At 38.8% G+C, this 16838-nt stretch overlaps 1 protein-coding gene across 2 annotated transcripts in view; it reads left to right on the top strand.

The window, feature by feature from the left end:
- The window catches only part of WDR26 (WD repeat domain 26), a 36849-nt gene extending 21347 nt beyond the window's left edge, over nt 1-15502 (top strand). Inside the window, exons 8-14 of one of the 2 annotated variants that reach the window (XM_048505320.1) lie at nt 2381-2521; nt 3665-3784; nt 4742-4887; nt 5198-5276; nt 5758-5887; nt 8750-8935; nt 11281-15502. In XM_048505320.1, coding sequence (XP_048361277.1) covers nt 2381-2521; nt 3665-3784; nt 4742-4887; nt 5198-5276; nt 5758-5887; nt 8750-8935; nt 11281-11306 — 828 coding nt within the window. In that variant the 3' untranslated portion in view covers nt 11307-15502. Of the gene's footprint in view, nt 1-2380; nt 2522-3664; nt 3785-4741; nt 4888-5197; nt 5277-5757; nt 5888-6882; nt 8181-8749; nt 8936-11280 lie in introns of those variants that run through there. The other variant, XM_048505405.1, reaches the window with a different exon arrangement.
- Nucleotides 15503-16838: the final 1336 nt, after the last annotated feature.

Here is a 16838-nt window from a genome sequence, read left to right as displayed (position 1 = left end):
TAATTAATTAATTAATTAATTTTTATTGGGCTTATAAACCGCCCTCCCCCAAACGGCTCATGAATGGAAGATACCTTGCTTAGACGGTCCTTTGTAATTTAAAAAAATTGGAAATATACATGTGATCCCGACACTTTGTAATGGTGCTTTCAAAAGAATAACCATGTTTGAATGTTATAGCAAAATAAAACAAGGTGGCACTTTAAAGCTACTGGTAAGTGAGTTTATTTCAGTATAAGCTTCCATGAGCCAGGCCTCAGATGCATAATACGAAACAAAAATGTCACACGAGCCAGTGAACTTGGGTGTGTGACTTCTTCCTCTGTAGCATGACTCGCTTAGAGTATTCTGAAGTTCTTGTGGGCAAATATTGTTTTCCTGGTATATCTGCTTTCTGCTTGTAGTACTCTGGTCCAGGTCTGCATTCTTAATTAGGAATGGCATGTTGGCAAATTATGACTCATTCTTCTGGAGTGGTTGGATTACATAGCAAGCAGCACAGTACTCACAAAAAGGGATATTTTGCACCTTTACTTTTGCTACAAATTTCACACACACACACACACTGTGTATCTTAAATAGGAACAGAGAAGTGTATTAGTTCCTTCCAGTAGTGAACTTACTTCAACTGAAATCTTATGGGTATTTAGGAGTCAGCCTTATTTCATTTTAGTTGATTTACCTCTTCATAGTACTGTGCCATTCCACTTCTATCCCTAAAGCTGAATTTTCCTTGAATTATAACATTTTCAGTAGATGCCTGGCCTTGATTTTTTTCCTTTATAAGCAGTTATTTAGACTGTATGACTCACTACCAGACCATTCTTATACTATAATATGGTATTTACCAATCTGTAATTTTAAGCCTGTATACTCTGTTTTACCCTTGAAAAAATATCCTTGTCTTTCCTTATTTCTCCTTTCTACAGTACTTTTAGACAGTCCATTTTCCCTCCCTTTCCTTAACATTTTCTTTATTCTTTCAACACAAGTGGATTATGTGCTGGCTACTATTAACTAATTTTCCTATGAAGGAGCTTATTTTATAAAATTAAGCAAAATTATTTGAGATACAAATTAGCACAAAAATGGTACATGTTTCTCTGTGTGTAGTATAGAATTTCAATATCTTCCCATCATTTTTGTAACAGTCGCAGCTATTCATGTTGATAATAGCATGTGGCCATTCTAGCTATTCATTTCTGAAATGCTGAATCTAAAAGGAGCATTTTGAAAGGTTCATCAGTAATGTGATAAGAATTTTCAAAACTGTTAGTAAGTGAAGTTTTTGTATATAATTCTTATGCTCCAGTTTGTTTATAGGTTGAGGTCTTATTGCCACTATAAGTGCTTTGACCAGGCTTACTGTTTGCCAGTTGAAGCAAGAATGTGGTTTTAAATAGAAGTTTATTGTGCGCTGGGAAAACACTTCATTTGCATAAATATCAGGTGGAATCAAAGACCTTCTTCCATTAACAGAATGACAGTACTACATACTCAAGGGAAGGGGGGTATTTTTGCTGATTTCCTTCAGTGCTATAGAGGTCCTCAGACCTCTAAAAGTCACTTCTTTACGACTACAAGAGGCAGCAGAGAGCAGACAGGAAGGACTGCTGTGCAAGCATAATTCTGATTTTAGACTGTTCTGATCTGAATACTACTATAATTATTTGAAACTTTCCAGTGCTCCATTAATGCAGTTTAAATAATATCTTGGTTCCAAAAAAGCTTTTCTTCCCCACTTATAATTCTGTTGAGACTTTGGAATCCTTGTTGTTGTTTCAGATTGTAGCTGCTTACATTTATCAGTCCTTGTCCTCAGTTCTGCTGGATTTTCTTTTTTTTTGGCCACTGTGATGCCTTTTTAAGATTATGCTGCTTCTGGCTACATTTGAGAGCATCTTGAATTTCATGAGTTATTTTTAAAGGAAGTCACTGAGGTTGAATAAGGAAATGTTCTCTGTATGAATAAGGAAGTGTTAACTGATTGCCTACCATTTTCCTTCTTGTTCATCGTTTGCCATGCTCAAGCTTTTAAAAAACTGTATCCTATCAAGGAGGCAGAAAGTAAATATGGGTGTTGTTCTTACTGTGACATGCCTCTGAAGATGCCAGCAGCAGATGTGGCAAAAGGTTAGGCGCTAAAAGTACCAGGCCTTAGCCACACATCTTGGAAAACCCACAATAGCCAATGTGGGTGTGCCTGCTTTTATGGCAAAGTGGATCTAAAAACAAGGATTTTACTGAATTCTAATCCTTTATGTGTTGCTTAGTGAAACTGTTTGGGAGGAGGTGGAGATAAATTAGGCTTTAAAGGTAACTGCTTAAGAGTTTCCAAACCACATGACCAGAAGTACTCAATTACAGTATTTTTTTGTAGGATACACACCAGCTAAAATTACTCAAGACATTGGAAGGCCATGCATATGGAGTTTCTTACATTGCTTGGAGTCCAGATGATAACTACCTGGTTGCCTGTGGCCCAGATGACTGCTCTGAACTTTGGCTCTGGAATGTGCAAGTAAGGAGGACTAATGTGAAAGTTAATATTATAATATTTATTTATTTATTTATTTATTTGTTCCACTTTTATACCGCCCTCCCCCGGAGGGCTCAGGGCGGTTTACAACATAAATACAAACAAGTGGATAAATAAGATAAAAATACTAAAAGTTAATATCAGCTAAAATGACAGACCATAATCATTTAAAACAGATGGCGTTCAACCCATAACTCCTCTAGTTTCTCTAAGAGGGGAACAGCGGATCTCTGCCGAGCGCAGAGACCGACGTGGGACATATGGGGCCAGACGGTCCCTAAGGTACGAGGGTCCCAGACCGCGTAAGGCCTTAAAGGCCTTAAAACATCCTGTTCGTTAGTAGAATCATAGGAGTATAATGGGGGTTTTAGGGTACTTATGAAGTAGAATTGTGTGCTATGTTCAGTGTGTAGTACAGTGGTAGAAGCTTGACAAAAGCAGTGGTAGAAGCTTGACAACAGCACTTGGCTTCTTCAACTGTTCTTATATTACAAGTAGAATGAAAATGTTGCCACTAGTTGCATTCAGTGCTACCAGTAAATGTGGGTAGTCTTGTTTATATCGTTTTTGTACAGGTCACCTGCTGCTACATTATAACTAAGTTATAACCAGTTCCTTTTATTGGTGTCCATTCCTTTTTATTCAATATATAACACTTAAAAGAAGCACCTTAATTGATTGTTATAAGCTTTTTTTGAAAACCGTAAATTATAAATGTGACAAAGTACAGCTTGGTTTCCAAATTATCAACAAAAATGAATGGGCAAATCCACACTGGGCTTCTTTATTCACAATTGGATATATTTACAGTACATTGCCTTCAGTGGGCTTAGATAGGCGTAACTCTGATTAGAATCATGTTAATCTTTTCTCTATATGGCTGTTAAATTGTGTTTTACCTGTCAGCTTTGGGGAGGGAGGGGTAGGGATGGCAAGGAGGGAAGGGCATGCAAGGGAGGGGAGGGAGGGGTGGCATGCAAGGGAGGGCAGGGGAGGGGCCCTGGCACCTGGACGAGGCCCACCCACCCTAGTGAAGGGAGGGGGGAGGGGTGGCATGCAAGGGAAGGGAGGGGTGGCATGAGGGGATGCTCACATTCATGTATCCATTATTATCCATTATTACAGACAGGAGAACTGAGAACAAAGATGAGCCAATCTCACGAAGACAGTTTAACAAGTGTGGCCTGGAATCCAGATGGAAAACGTTTTGTCACAGGAGGACAACGTGGACAGTTCTACCAATGTGTCAGTGTTCCTTTTCTTAAATGATTCTTCTCAGCTGTCTATGGGGAAGAGTGGAGTCTGTACACTACCCTTTATAACAGTTCTCTCTATGACCATCTTCCTAGAGGTGACAAGCTACAGAGTTCTACATTTAAAGTTCTTCTGTGTTCGTATTTTTTTTATCAAACCATGTTTCAAAGATGTATGCCACAGCCAATAAGTGAAAGTCACTCCCCATGATAGGGCATTAAGTCCTTATGAACCTTATTGGGTTGTGATGGCCTTGTATTTCTCAGAATTACTTTTTCTTCTCTCTGTACACATCCTTCTGCTGGGTAACTAGCAGTGGTAATTCGGTAATAATAAAAATCACAACCTCCCCCCCCCCCTCTAAAAAAATGAAAAGGCAAATTGGGTGGTTTTTTTACATCCCCAATAACCCAGGCTATTCAGCAGATCAACTTTTTTTGTATTTTTCTGGTTCAGCTTAAGATCTGAAAATATCAGAAAAGCTGAAAAAAGCCAACACACTGTATTAATTTTTTCAGCTTTTCTGATAATTTTTATGTTTTTAATGCTGAACCAAAAATACAAGCCCTGCCCACACATATGCACGTACAGTCCTTTGGAAAGCCAGGAGAAATTGGAGTTCTGATCTCTACAAGGAACCTCCCCCCACCCCCACCCAGGGAAGTAGCCAGCAGGGCGGCCAGCTTAGAGTGCAAGTCCTCCCAATCTCCACAGGCACCTGCCCCTTCTCCGTGGCTGTACACAGCTGGATATAGCTGCATTTCGCTGTATGGGGCTTGTATTTTTCAGATTCAGCTTTCAGGTCTTTTAAAGCTGAACCTGAAAAATACCCCCCAAAAAGTTGATCTCTCCCTATTAGTAACTGAGAATGGGCCAAAAGACAAGTTTTTTTCATGTTCTTAGTGACCAGCTTTTCTGATTCCTTCACTGTCTGTATTTCCTGTGTAGGACTTAGACGGTAATCTCCTGGATTCCTGGGAAGGAGTGAGAGTGCAATGCCTATGGTGCTTGAGTGATGGGAAGACTGTGCTTGCATCGGATACACACCAACGAATCCGGGGTTACAACTTTGAGGACCTTACAGACAGGAACATGTAACTACCTCTTCTCAAAGCAGTATAACGGATGTTGTGTAAAAAATGAATTATGTCACAAGGCTTTGGAAAACATTAATTCTATGCTATTGACTTAATTCTATTAATTCATATGCCAGTTCTAAGTGGGATTTTCTAAAAACAGTCAAGGGCATAACTCTACCAGTATGACTGGTGGTGCAAACATAATTAGAGCTTTTGTATCTGTGTGGGGAAATAATGAATGGTGATAAAACAAAGTATTGTTTAGATACATTAACTTGGATCACAAGTAATATCTCTAACTCTGAGCTGTGTGTTTTATTTTCAGAGTACAAGAAGATCATCCAATTATGTCTTTCACTATTTCAAAAAATGGCCGGTTAGCGTTGTTAAATGTAGCAACTCAGGTTAGTGGACAATTTTTTCAAAGGGAGAGAAGATCTTGCTAATTTAAGAGAAAAGGTCATGTGGCAATCTGGTTCTAATTTGTACTATGCGAATAAGTGACATCCAGCTAAGCTTGCCTTCTTGCCAGAGCAAGAGAAAGAAGAGTTCTCCTGATCTATTCCATTTCCTTGGGCCAACAAACCCAGTGGGGTGGCTGATTGCTGCTGATACGGCAAAGGATGAAGTCAACCTCTCTTAGCTTGTTTGTAGCATGTAGGGCCGATGAGGTTAAAGTGATGCAGTGTTTTAAATCCGTATACGATGGAGTAATTTTCACTACACCCACCCATTTGAGCCATCAAGACACCTAAAACTAACCAACTTCTTTTTCTTTGTGTTCACTTTTATCATTTTTCTTTTGGTATTCCAGTGTATGATGGAATTTAATTACGTGCAAGCTACTATGTATGGTGTTAATCTATGTCATGCTTCTTTTCTCAGGGAGTTCATTTATGGGATTTGCAAGACAGAGTTTTAGTGAGAAAGTACCAAGGTGTTACACAAGGATTTTACACAATTCACTCATGTTTTGGAGGCCATAATGAAGACTTCATCGCTAGTGGCAGTGAAGGTAACATTTTTTTAAAAAATGATTGTGCGTGTAAACATGCACATTTCAAGCGTATTCTTCCTACATTAGTCAATGTTGTTTTAAGTCCTGTCATTCCCACATTTTAATTATAGAAGTGAGTATTCTCTAGAACAGTGCTATTAAAGATAAAGGACCGCTCACTGAAGAAGAAGCTTGGTCACAGTGTGGGGTGGGCAGTAGCATGTGTGATTCTGTTCACAGCAATGGCATAGTTCTGGTATTATGAGTGTGGAATACAGGGTTAGGGTTGACTGTTGGTCAAGTGACTCTGTGAGTAACAGCCTTCATTTGGAATAGATTTGTTTTTGAAAGGTGGGTGTGGTTGTTTCATTCCAGATTTGTACCATCATCTCAAGCATAGTTAATTACAATGAGAGAAACAAGTATATCCTGTAACAGCTAGCATTCCTATATCTTTTGGTTATTTGCATGTTGAATACTTAAGGCTCACAGTGAGAGATCTGAAGTAAACACGGCCTTCTTCTAGGATTGGCTCAGTTTCATTGAGCGGCTTGTTCAGCAGCTTTTCTAGGCAATAAGGATGCTGACTTGCTCTGTATTGATAATAATACAGTGATTAATACAGAGTGAGAAACAGTATGACTGTAATTCCCAGAAGCTTAAGGAAAAGCAGGTTTTGGTCTGAGCAGGAAGGTAGTCTTATTGCTGCACTCTCCAAATAAAACTCTTTGCCTTAAAATTGCAGTTTTGTAGCTATCTTGTGTCTTCAACGCATTGTCAGTTATAAGTAGCTGTGTCCGTTTTCATGCATGCCTTAACTCTTGCCTTTCCAAACAGTTTCCAGCCCAACTGTCTGTCCAACTGTATTGGCTCTTGGTGTGCCCCTTTATTTGTACACGACCGGGCCGTGTGGACAGGTCACTTAGTTACAGCTTACTGTTTGTTTGACATGAATGTAAAGATTAATTTATCCAGGTCAACTTAGAACAGCTTTTTATTTTTTTCATTTTCAGTGTCTAAAAACTACCCAGCTGTAGTTGAAGCTGATGGCACCTTATTTAGATTCGGACTGCCTGAGGCTCTTGCCTCTTTGCACTGAATTGTTGCAAATGTGGCTGCTGTGAAAGTCTCTATGTTCAAAAAGTAACAGATTTAAATGTCATAACCTCTTAAATGTAAAGGTATGTTCTCAGCTAGGTAGGCATTTCACCTACCAGCCCCAAACATTAAAGAGTCGTCTGCCCTGGGGATCAAGTTGACTTCTGACTCTGTGTATGTGAACATAAAAGCAGCCTCATCTTTGAGAGTAAGTGCTGAATGTTGTGGCCTGAAGGTGAATGCTGCAATGACTTCAAGCTACACAGATGCTGATACTGGGAGATCAAAAACACAAATCAAAGCAAGTTCAGTGTTGTGGAAACTTTTAAAAAATTGACTGTGAGCTGATCTGGATAGAAGATAGTTCCTCAACCAAATAATTCTAGGAAGTAGGTTATAGCATGCTTGATAAGGGTTGGGAGACTTTGTTTTGAATACTTGGGGAGTCAGTTTTAATATTCTATCTAGATCATAATTAACTGTCAAAAGATTTTGTTGAGAGAATGCTGACTTAAAAGGTATCTTGAAGTTTTGCGGTAGCTGCCCTTGTCTGAGCAGGAATAAGTGTTTTTAAACATCATTCCAGGGTGTTTAGTATTTAGAGGGGAAAATCTCACTTTTGTCAGATCTCTGTGACCTGTGGGTTTTCCGTAACACAAAAACCTGCAGGGAGTTAGTCCTGTGTGATCTGCAATTCAGATGATCAGTGTTGATGCTTGTGCAGGGACAGGAACAATGATGGCACATAGTTGCCTAAATTGTGTAATTAATATTCAAATGGATAGACATTTTTGGCACTGTTGTTTTGTAACAACACTAACACAGCTGTTCCTATACACTTTAAATAAAATACAGTGTAAGCGTCATTTCAAGCCTTTAAAATTGTTGTCTCCAATATAAATGGATAGAAATGGCCTTGATAGGATGATTATACTTAATAATGGCAGCTATGGACCTATTTGGATGTTACATACCTTCCTCACTTTCCTCTACATATGGTGAGATCCAGACTATATCCTGACTTGTCTACTTCCTCCCCTTTCCTCCCTCTATTCTGTATTGTGCATGGAAAGACCAAGAGATTCCACAAATGTTTTGAACACAAGATTTCCTGTAGCCCTGGATCAGGGGTCGGCAACCTACGGCTGTCCAGATGTTCATGGATTACAATTCCCATCAGTCCCTGCCACCATGGCCAATTGGCCGTGCTGGCAGGGGCTGATGGGAATTACAGTCCATGAACATCTGGAGAGCCGCAGGTTGCAGACCTGCCTGGATAGTAAAACTACTAGAAAAAAAAGGTTTCAATATCCAGGCTTGGAAGGGATCCCCTGTTCAAGTAACTTTAGGATCCTCTGTTCTGGGAGGTCCCCATACCACATACAGAGAAGGCCAGGAGGAAAGTAGAGAAGTGCATTGGCCCAGGGTTTAATTACAGTTTCAATGTATTTATGTAGAGATCTTGGTGGAGAATGTGACATCCTATCAATTCTTACTCAGAACATATTGAGCCTGTTTAAATATGTTCCAGTTACCTTCATCTTGCAGAGGAAATCAGTACTTGCTGACAGTTTTATGTGGCATTCCTAAGGGGCAGAAAGAAACTTCTTGGAGCCGTTGGATGTACTGTTCAGCAAACCTTTCTGAAGCAGTTTTCTGATGTGAATGGAATTTTAATGTGAGACTAGTGAATGCCTGGATCAGTGACATATCATGTATTGTCTATAGATAAATCTAAACTTTAGGATGGCTCTCATGTTTTTTCAAATCGGTCTGTCCTAGATCACAAAGTATATATTTGGCACAAACGTAGCGAGCTGCCAATTGCGGAGCTGACAGGGCACACTCGAACAGTCAACTGCGTGAGCTGGAACCTGCAGATTCCATCCATGATGGCCAGCGCTTCTGATGATGGCACTGTTAGAATATGGGGACCAGCACCTTTTGTAGACAACCAGGATATTGAAGGTAAACTATCTAATTTATGCAAGAGAAGAAGCCTTTAAAATCTGAGCTAATGGTGAACATTTTATTTGCTTTGATGCTTCAGTTATCATGAACATACATCAGTCTGGCTTGATAAATTGATATGGATTAAACCAGGCTCTTTCAGACTTATACTGCGGCTCCGCGTGGCCTGGAGGTTCGAGGGTAGCGTGGGCGGATCCCTCCAGCCCTCTAGAGCAGCGCTGGAAGGAAAAGTGAGTGGAGGAGCTGAACTGGAGGCAGCTCCATGCGTGAGGGCGCCACTTTTCGCGTCCCCTCCACTCACCTCTCCTTCCAGCGCTGCTCTGGAGGGCTGAAGGGACACGCCCACGCTGCCCTCTGACCCCGGGAGGTCGGAGGGTAGTGTGGGCATGTCCCTCCAGAGCAGCCACCATTCCCCCTCTGCCCCACAGAGCAGGTGGCTGCCTGCTCCGTCAGGCAGAGGGAGTTTCCCTGCCTGGCGCTGCTGCCTCCCAGCGCTGGAAGGAAAAGTGAGTGGAGGGGCCAAACCAGAGGCAGCTCTGTGCGGAGCCGCCTCTCCGGCTCAGTAGATCTTCGGGGCCGTGGAAAATGGGTCCAAATGGCTCTTTGGGTGGTAAAGATTGCAGACCTCTGGATTAGATGTTCAGGCTGCTTTGGAGCACCTTCATTTTGAGAAATCTCAAGTTCTCTGATTGATTGATTGATTGATTGATTGATTGATTGATTGATTGATTGATTGATTGATTGATTGATTGATTGATTGATTGATTGATTGATTGATTGGGCTTCTACACCGCCCCATCCCCAAGGGGCTCTGGGCGGTGTACAACATGAAATATAAATAAAACAAATTATAAAATCTTTAAAACAGCGATGACAATAACAGTGATAGTAATAATGGAGGCGTCCGACCAACCCCATTTTTAAAATTCTCCCCAAAAGAGAGGGGAGGAGGGCGACAAGTCACATTTGATGATGGCCAAGATGAAAGGCCAGTTGGGGGCACCATTTCAGCGGCTGGTCTCTCCAAAGGCCCGGCGGATGTTATAGTTATAGTTCCCAAAAGCTCAAATCAGCAGGACAGTACTTCATCACACAGCCATCAGAATAATGGCTGTACTCCCATTTAGGGAAGAATAAAATATCCACGGCCAAACTATGTGAACAGCAGGTGACTGTTATTCATACTAGTGGATGTTCAGTTCTGTCCCTGTATGTCTGTAGATAGAAGTATTTGGCTATAGCCTGCTAGTATATAGTGATCTGGCTGGAGTAGTAGCTTGATAAGTTAAGGAAAAGCTAATACATCCTTTCTGTGAGAGGGAATCATGCCTCATTGTGGTTCAAGTTGATGTGGCTTTTGACAGACCAAAACCCTTTAAAACCATGCTGCTGGAATGGCTGCTGTCCATCAGTTTGTTGAAAGGGGAAAACAGAGAAAACAAAGAACAAAAATCAGTATTAATGATGTACAGCTTCAACTGATGTCCAGTTCTTGATAAGTTTGCATCCACTAAGTTATTGATTAATAATATTAGTTATGTGCTGAAGGAATTCAAGGTAAACAAAATATAAGAGGTTATAATACATTTAATTAGAATGTATATATGTTCTCTAAAATGTCCCAATCTTGAAAAAACAAGAAATCTGAATTCAGCTGCTGCCATAGCTGTTCTCCTACCTTGAAATGAAAGGGTATCTTGCTTATTTTGTTAATAGCAGATGTATCAATTACATGAGAAGAAATGAGCTTGAATAACTAGAGCAAACCAGAGCTTTAATTATCAATTACTGCTCAGATTTCAGCTGGAACCTTATTGCCTCTGTTTCTCGTGTCTGGCACTTAAGGTCAATCCTAGTTGGCAGTTCTAAAACAGAGAAGTCTTATTTAGATACTTCTCCAGTTAGAAGGTGTAACTTCTTTTCTCACTGGTGGATATGCTTTTCCTTGAATTTTTTTTAAGTCATAAAAAGAACACCATCACAATTAGAAGTTGGCTTACAAGCAAAACAATTGCCCAGGGGACAGGCTTTGATTAATTATATCATCACAGTTTGTGAAGTATAAACCTCTTTTGCCTGCTCACAATCCTCACATTGCATAAGTCCAAGAGCTTCAAAACCAATATGTAAATCAAGCAATTTATGCTGGAGATGTAGATCTAGTAATATATTAACTGTAAATTCACTGTTAGATTACTTTGAATGTGTCTCTAGTTCTTTTTAAAGTGCATGCCTTACATAAATATGAATACATGTTTCTGTATTATGGCTACGGTTAAAATTTATTATTAAACCCTCAATATTTTTTTCTCTTTATATTCCATCCTTTCCCCCCCTCTTAGAGGAATGCAGTAGCATGGATAGTTGATGGTGAACTTGGAGCAGACGACTTCTGTTTAACTTAAATTTAGTCGTATTTTAAATGGCTTGGGATTTGGTGCAAACAAACATGATTGTTAGCTGGACAGACATGCTCGTCATGGGAAAAAAAGAACCATTTCTGAAGCCCAACTGGGGCCAAACATTTTACCACCTTGCTTCATAGTAAACAGTTGAGATGAAGCACGTCGTTAGAACGTTGTTGGACACCATGTTGAAGTAACCCCCCATCGGTTGTGAAGAACTGTGCTACATTCAGGCTAACCATTGAACTCCGTATATACATTTTTCCTTCTGCCATTTTGTCAGGCAGATTACTGTTCTTGTTGCTCTTCTGTGTAATGAAGTTTAAATGCTTGTTTGGAAACCTTTTTATTTAACAGTTTAGAAGGCTTGATAGAAAGAGTGCTTTAGTCTGAAGAGTACATGTTGGATAGGAAAGTATTTCCTTCTCTTGTTTCTCTGAGTCTCTCTCCGCCTTATTTAGCTTGAGATCTTTGCAGCTTGGTTCATGGATTCTAGCCTTGCCCGTTGCGCAGTATATCTACACCCAGATGTTAAACCAGAAAATGACATGAAAAGCACTCTCAGTATCACACTTGACAAAAAGTTTTGTACTTTTCACACAGCTTGTTGCCCCAGAAATGGGTTAACACAATTTTTTTAACAGAGTAAATTATTTATAGCATTAAAATGATTTCATTTGTATACATTTGGAACTTAAACCAGCTTAAAAAGTGTCATCTACAAGTCAATGCAGTATAACTGGTGCTCCTCTGGAGTGTTGTGTAAGACCATTTGGCTGGCAGAAGTTTAATGCAAATTATATGAAGTATTATTTTAAAAAAGAAACATTGTTTACCAACATAAAAAATTGAGAGCTTTCACAATCACCAACTAAAGAAGTACAATGTAATTTCTGAAGTTAATAAATGAAAATTCCAAATTGGCCTTAACTTGTGCAATGATTTTTATTTAAAGTTCTAAATGAGGGCAGTACATGTAACATTATCATTAAAAAACAATGAGATGAGCATCTCTTTTTTTTTAAAAAAAGTAAAATGAATAGTACAAGCTTTCCATATTGCCCACTGGCTAAGGCCTTTTTTCTGAGATAGTGCCATCCATTGCCTGGCACTAGGAATGGGTTCTTGACTTTCTGTGCGCAAAATAGAAAAGAAATCTAGTTCCGTGTCTGCTCTGTTGACTTCAGAATAGGATTGACTTCTCCCTCAGTTAAAAGATGAAAATGGCACTTAAGGCCACCCTCAAGGCCACAGGAAAGAAAGCAGCTCATAATGAAAAGAATGATCAGTGTTCTTGTGAGGCCAGATAAAAATAGAAAACAAAGATGGCAAGGGGTATTTGGCTTCAGGAAAAGAAAGATCCAGAATTGGAAGGAAATTTGTTTGTAGAAAAAGAACACATTTATTTTAAATGCACATATTCTGTGATAAGGAATAGAGTGGCCACTGCACTAGTGTGTATCCCTTAATTCAGATTTGTTTTCGTTTTCTTCTTAGCCTTTTGATGAGAAACTTCTGATGAATCTTTAAACCAGAACAAGTGGTATTCTAATAACTTAATATAGGCAATTCAGTTGTTTTAGCTCCAAGATTCTTTGAACAAACACAAAACACTATTTTAATACCCCCAACTCCTAAAAGTTCATGTGCAGACCAGGTTTACAGAGAAATTTCTAAAGAAAAGAATACCTTCCTTTTGTGTCCTAAAATGGATTTGGGAGCAGCAAAGAATCATATATCTATTTGTCAGCTCCTTTTAGCTGTTTCAGCTTATTTTATTTTTAAAAAATCATTATTTTATTTGTCTATTCACATGTAACCTCTTAATTTGATATTAAGATTTTTATTGTTGGCTTTTATGGTCTACTTGTCAGCCTGTATGAAAACACTTGCAGATATTCCCATTCTGTCTGCTAAGACTCCACACCTGTGTTTCTGACAGTACTAGAACTGCTTGCTAACACAGAAGAATCTAGAGAGCAAGTCAGGGACAAAATCTAGTGTGTAATCAGTTTAATTTGCATTGACATTTCTGTAGGCTTTTTGGTCTGAGGCTTATAGATACAAAGGCCTGTGTAGACCCTCTCCACAGTTTTCTTCAGAATGCTTAACACTAGTTGAAACTAACTTGAAATCACCAGAATGGACTCATTCTTTCCTCCCTTGTTAAAAAAAATTGTGGATTAAATCAAAAGCACTTCACAGTGTGGAGTTAAATGGGAGGCCTGTGTTTTGAGAGATCAGCTTATAAACTTAGTTTTGTAATATAGGCTATGCAACTTTTAAATGGAAGAACTTCAGATGGGGTAGCATTCTTGGGTTGCCATATAGACACTCATCACTGGTGTTACACAACACACATGAAACCAAGTCAAGATTTTGTTGCTGTAAAATTACTAGACTGTGCTAATAACTGCTAATATTCCTTTTGAGACAGATATTAGCAGCCTAAATTCTTCCTAATGCATTTCTATTTGTGAATTGATGAAAAACACCACTCACATATTTCAAATAAACCAAAGTTAGACATAATGAAGGTTGTAGATAAGGAATAGGTGTATCTGCAACATTCACTTTCATATGTTAAGGGGGAAAGGCTGCTGTACACTGTAAAGGCTGGAGCGATCGCTAATAGCTGGCCATACTAAACCCAGGGCAGAGAAGGTGTTATATGTGAAGGAGATAAAAGTTCACATTTTGCCTTAGGTTTTTGCACCCATCTACTCCAAAAATATGCACACTGGCTATAAATCACTACAGTATCTTACTACAATGCTTTAGGGCTGATCAGGTAAGTTTTTTAAAAAGAGGAGCACAAAATAGGAAATGGGATTTAATTTTTATGCTGCCCTTAACAAGTCCTGTAAATGTGTGACTTCATTCTCTCACCATTCTTTAATTTATTATTAGGTTTTCTCGTTACAGTTTAGCTTGAAGCAGGTAGCAAAACACAATTTTTAATGAGGAGTCACATAATGAATACTACCCAAGTTTTGCCAGTAAACACATTCTGGCTTCCAAGCAGGTATTGTTGAATGTAATTAATCTAATTCTAGATGTTGAGTGCCATCTTAAATAAAATCTCCCACCCCAAACAAAAATAAGGCTTTAAGTTGACATGTTTTCTCATAAACCAGTTCTGTGCTGGCAACACATATGTATACGGGGAAGGGAAATTGCAAAGTTTTTTTTTTTAGTTAACAGCAGAAGAATGTCTAGTTTGTAATTTGGGGTAGAAAGGGAAAGTGAAATCATTTTTAGTAAGGCTTGATGCCCTTTGTCATTACCCCAAAGCACACAAGTTGCCTCAATATGATACATTTCAAGCAAACCATTCAAACTGGAGTATAAATCCTGTATATGATCAAAATGTATATTGGCTCGAGTCCATTTTCAGCTGCCATAGAACAAATTGCTCATTTGACAATTAGAATTTTGGAAACACTTTGACACTTTGTGAACAGGATGGACTTAATTTGTGCAGTTTTGTCTGCAGTAGCTGCTCTAGTTGCTGGAACACAAAGTAGAAACCCATTTCCTGTTTGCTGATTCAAATTATCTGGATTCAGCAAAATGTGTGTGCGTGAGTGGTATGAGCGTGTGTGCGTGAAACACAAAGTCATGGAACCAATTGTTCTAGGTACATGTCATGTTTTACTGCATACTTTAAGTCATGTGTGTATGTGAAGTGTCCTGGCTTTAAGATTTTGGTTAATACCAATATATTTTTATAAATTTGAAATTTAGTGTGCCCCATCTTTTAAGTGTTTCATTGTTAGGATAAATGTACTAGATTTAATTCTTAACACTTCTTGGCACAGATGGAAAAAGTTTATCAGCTCCTTGAAAATGTATGAGGAAGAAACAGATCCTCAAAGCATGTGTGTACTTACAAACCAAGCTGTAGAGATCAAGAAAAGAACTTTTGTTGTTCTCAAATTTCTAAATTGTCAAGATTTATATGGAGTTGTGGTGGAACTAGTTAACACTTAGAGCTTTTGGTATGTAATGACTATTTGCTATGGACTGATATTAAATGTTTCAAAGGATTGCGTTCTTAAACTTTCTGGATTTTTGTTACTCTCCTCTTGGATTATATTAAGTAGTTTAAAATTTTCTTCACTATATAACATTAAAACATAAGAAATTTGGGTCTCCATATTTATTTTCACTTGTTTTACTAATTATTTACAGAACATCTTAACTTTTTTATTTTATAAATATGTAGTATATTAAACATATCTTTAAAATGTTCAGTTTAAACAGAATTCCTGATTTTTGTTTTTATCTTTTTTTAATTACACTTCTCCATGTTGGTGCATAGCACTTAACCAATATTTGTATTCCCTTTCTTTCCAGTTCAATAAACAGAATGAATAATTGGACTTGAATAGTTCTTAGCCTTCTGAGCATCAGTGATATAGCTGCCCTCTGAATTGCTATTTCATAAGGATAGAAAGGAGATATTCTGACCCATGACCTTAAGACAGTGGTCTATATCCCTTATTATACAGCAAAGTCAACTTCAGCTACCAGTAGCAAGCATCTATTATGTGCTAGTCCTAAAATGTACCCGTTTATTTATGATCCTGTTTCCTGTCTCTCTTGTGTTACTTATTCATGGGACCACAGTCAGGGCAATATAGCTTGTTTTCATGAGCCATGTGTTTAATCACCACTCAACCTTTATAATCCTGGACAAGCATTGGTCAGAATATTTACCAGACCCATTACTAGGCTGCTGTTGAGCTTCAGGCAGCTTGACATGTGGCAGGCTGTGCTGCTCTCATTTAGAATTAAACCACCTCAAAGTAGAGGGAGATGTAATATACTATCTGCATTTGAACTGACCTATGGACTGCTGTCAGAAATACTGTAGTCTCCTTTCCCCCCTTACATTTCTATGCAATTACTCAAATGTAGCAGTTTGTACTATGGTATAGATAGAAGTGACAAATACATATACACTGAGTCAACGAATGGACACAGGTATCATTTATTCTTGTCCCTTTAAAATTTACATAAATAGAAAGTGGGAGGTTTCTATGCCATTGTGATATACAGCTAATAAGTAAAACGTGCTAACCACCTTCTCACATACTAATAATCTTAACTGCACTACTGTCTAATCTATTGGCTTTATTCTAACAGTTGCAGGATTGAGCAGTGTGTACCTAATGAATAAGCCTATAGCTTATTAAACCACCAAGCTGACAATACATATGCACCATTTGTAAGAGAAAGCCAAGCCCTAATTCTGCTAAATTGTCTAGGCAAAACTTCATTGCATATAAGACAATTACAGGGTTCACAACTATGCCCTTTCCCACTGAAAGATCTAAGTGCGGGCAGTAACACTTTGGCAGAAGAGAAAGAGTACCATGCTTCCACAGTAGAAAATAGTCCCTTAGTGAGGTTTTTTTGGGGTGGGGTGTTTTGGTCAAGAGAGGGTTGAAGGGGGCTTGGGAGGGCTGGTGCCAGGCCTAGCAGGGCAG

Source organism: Sphaerodactylus townsendi, linkage group LG01, assembly GCF_021028975.2.
Source record: "Sphaerodactylus townsendi isolate TG3544 linkage group LG01, MPM_Stown_v2.3, whole genome shotgun sequence".
Classification (NCBI taxonomy): Eukaryota; Metazoa; Chordata; class Lepidosauria; order Squamata; family Sphaerodactylidae; genus Sphaerodactylus; species Sphaerodactylus townsendi.
Note: the sequence above shows the minus strand (reverse complement) of the source record. Positions and strands in the feature narration are given on the sequence as shown.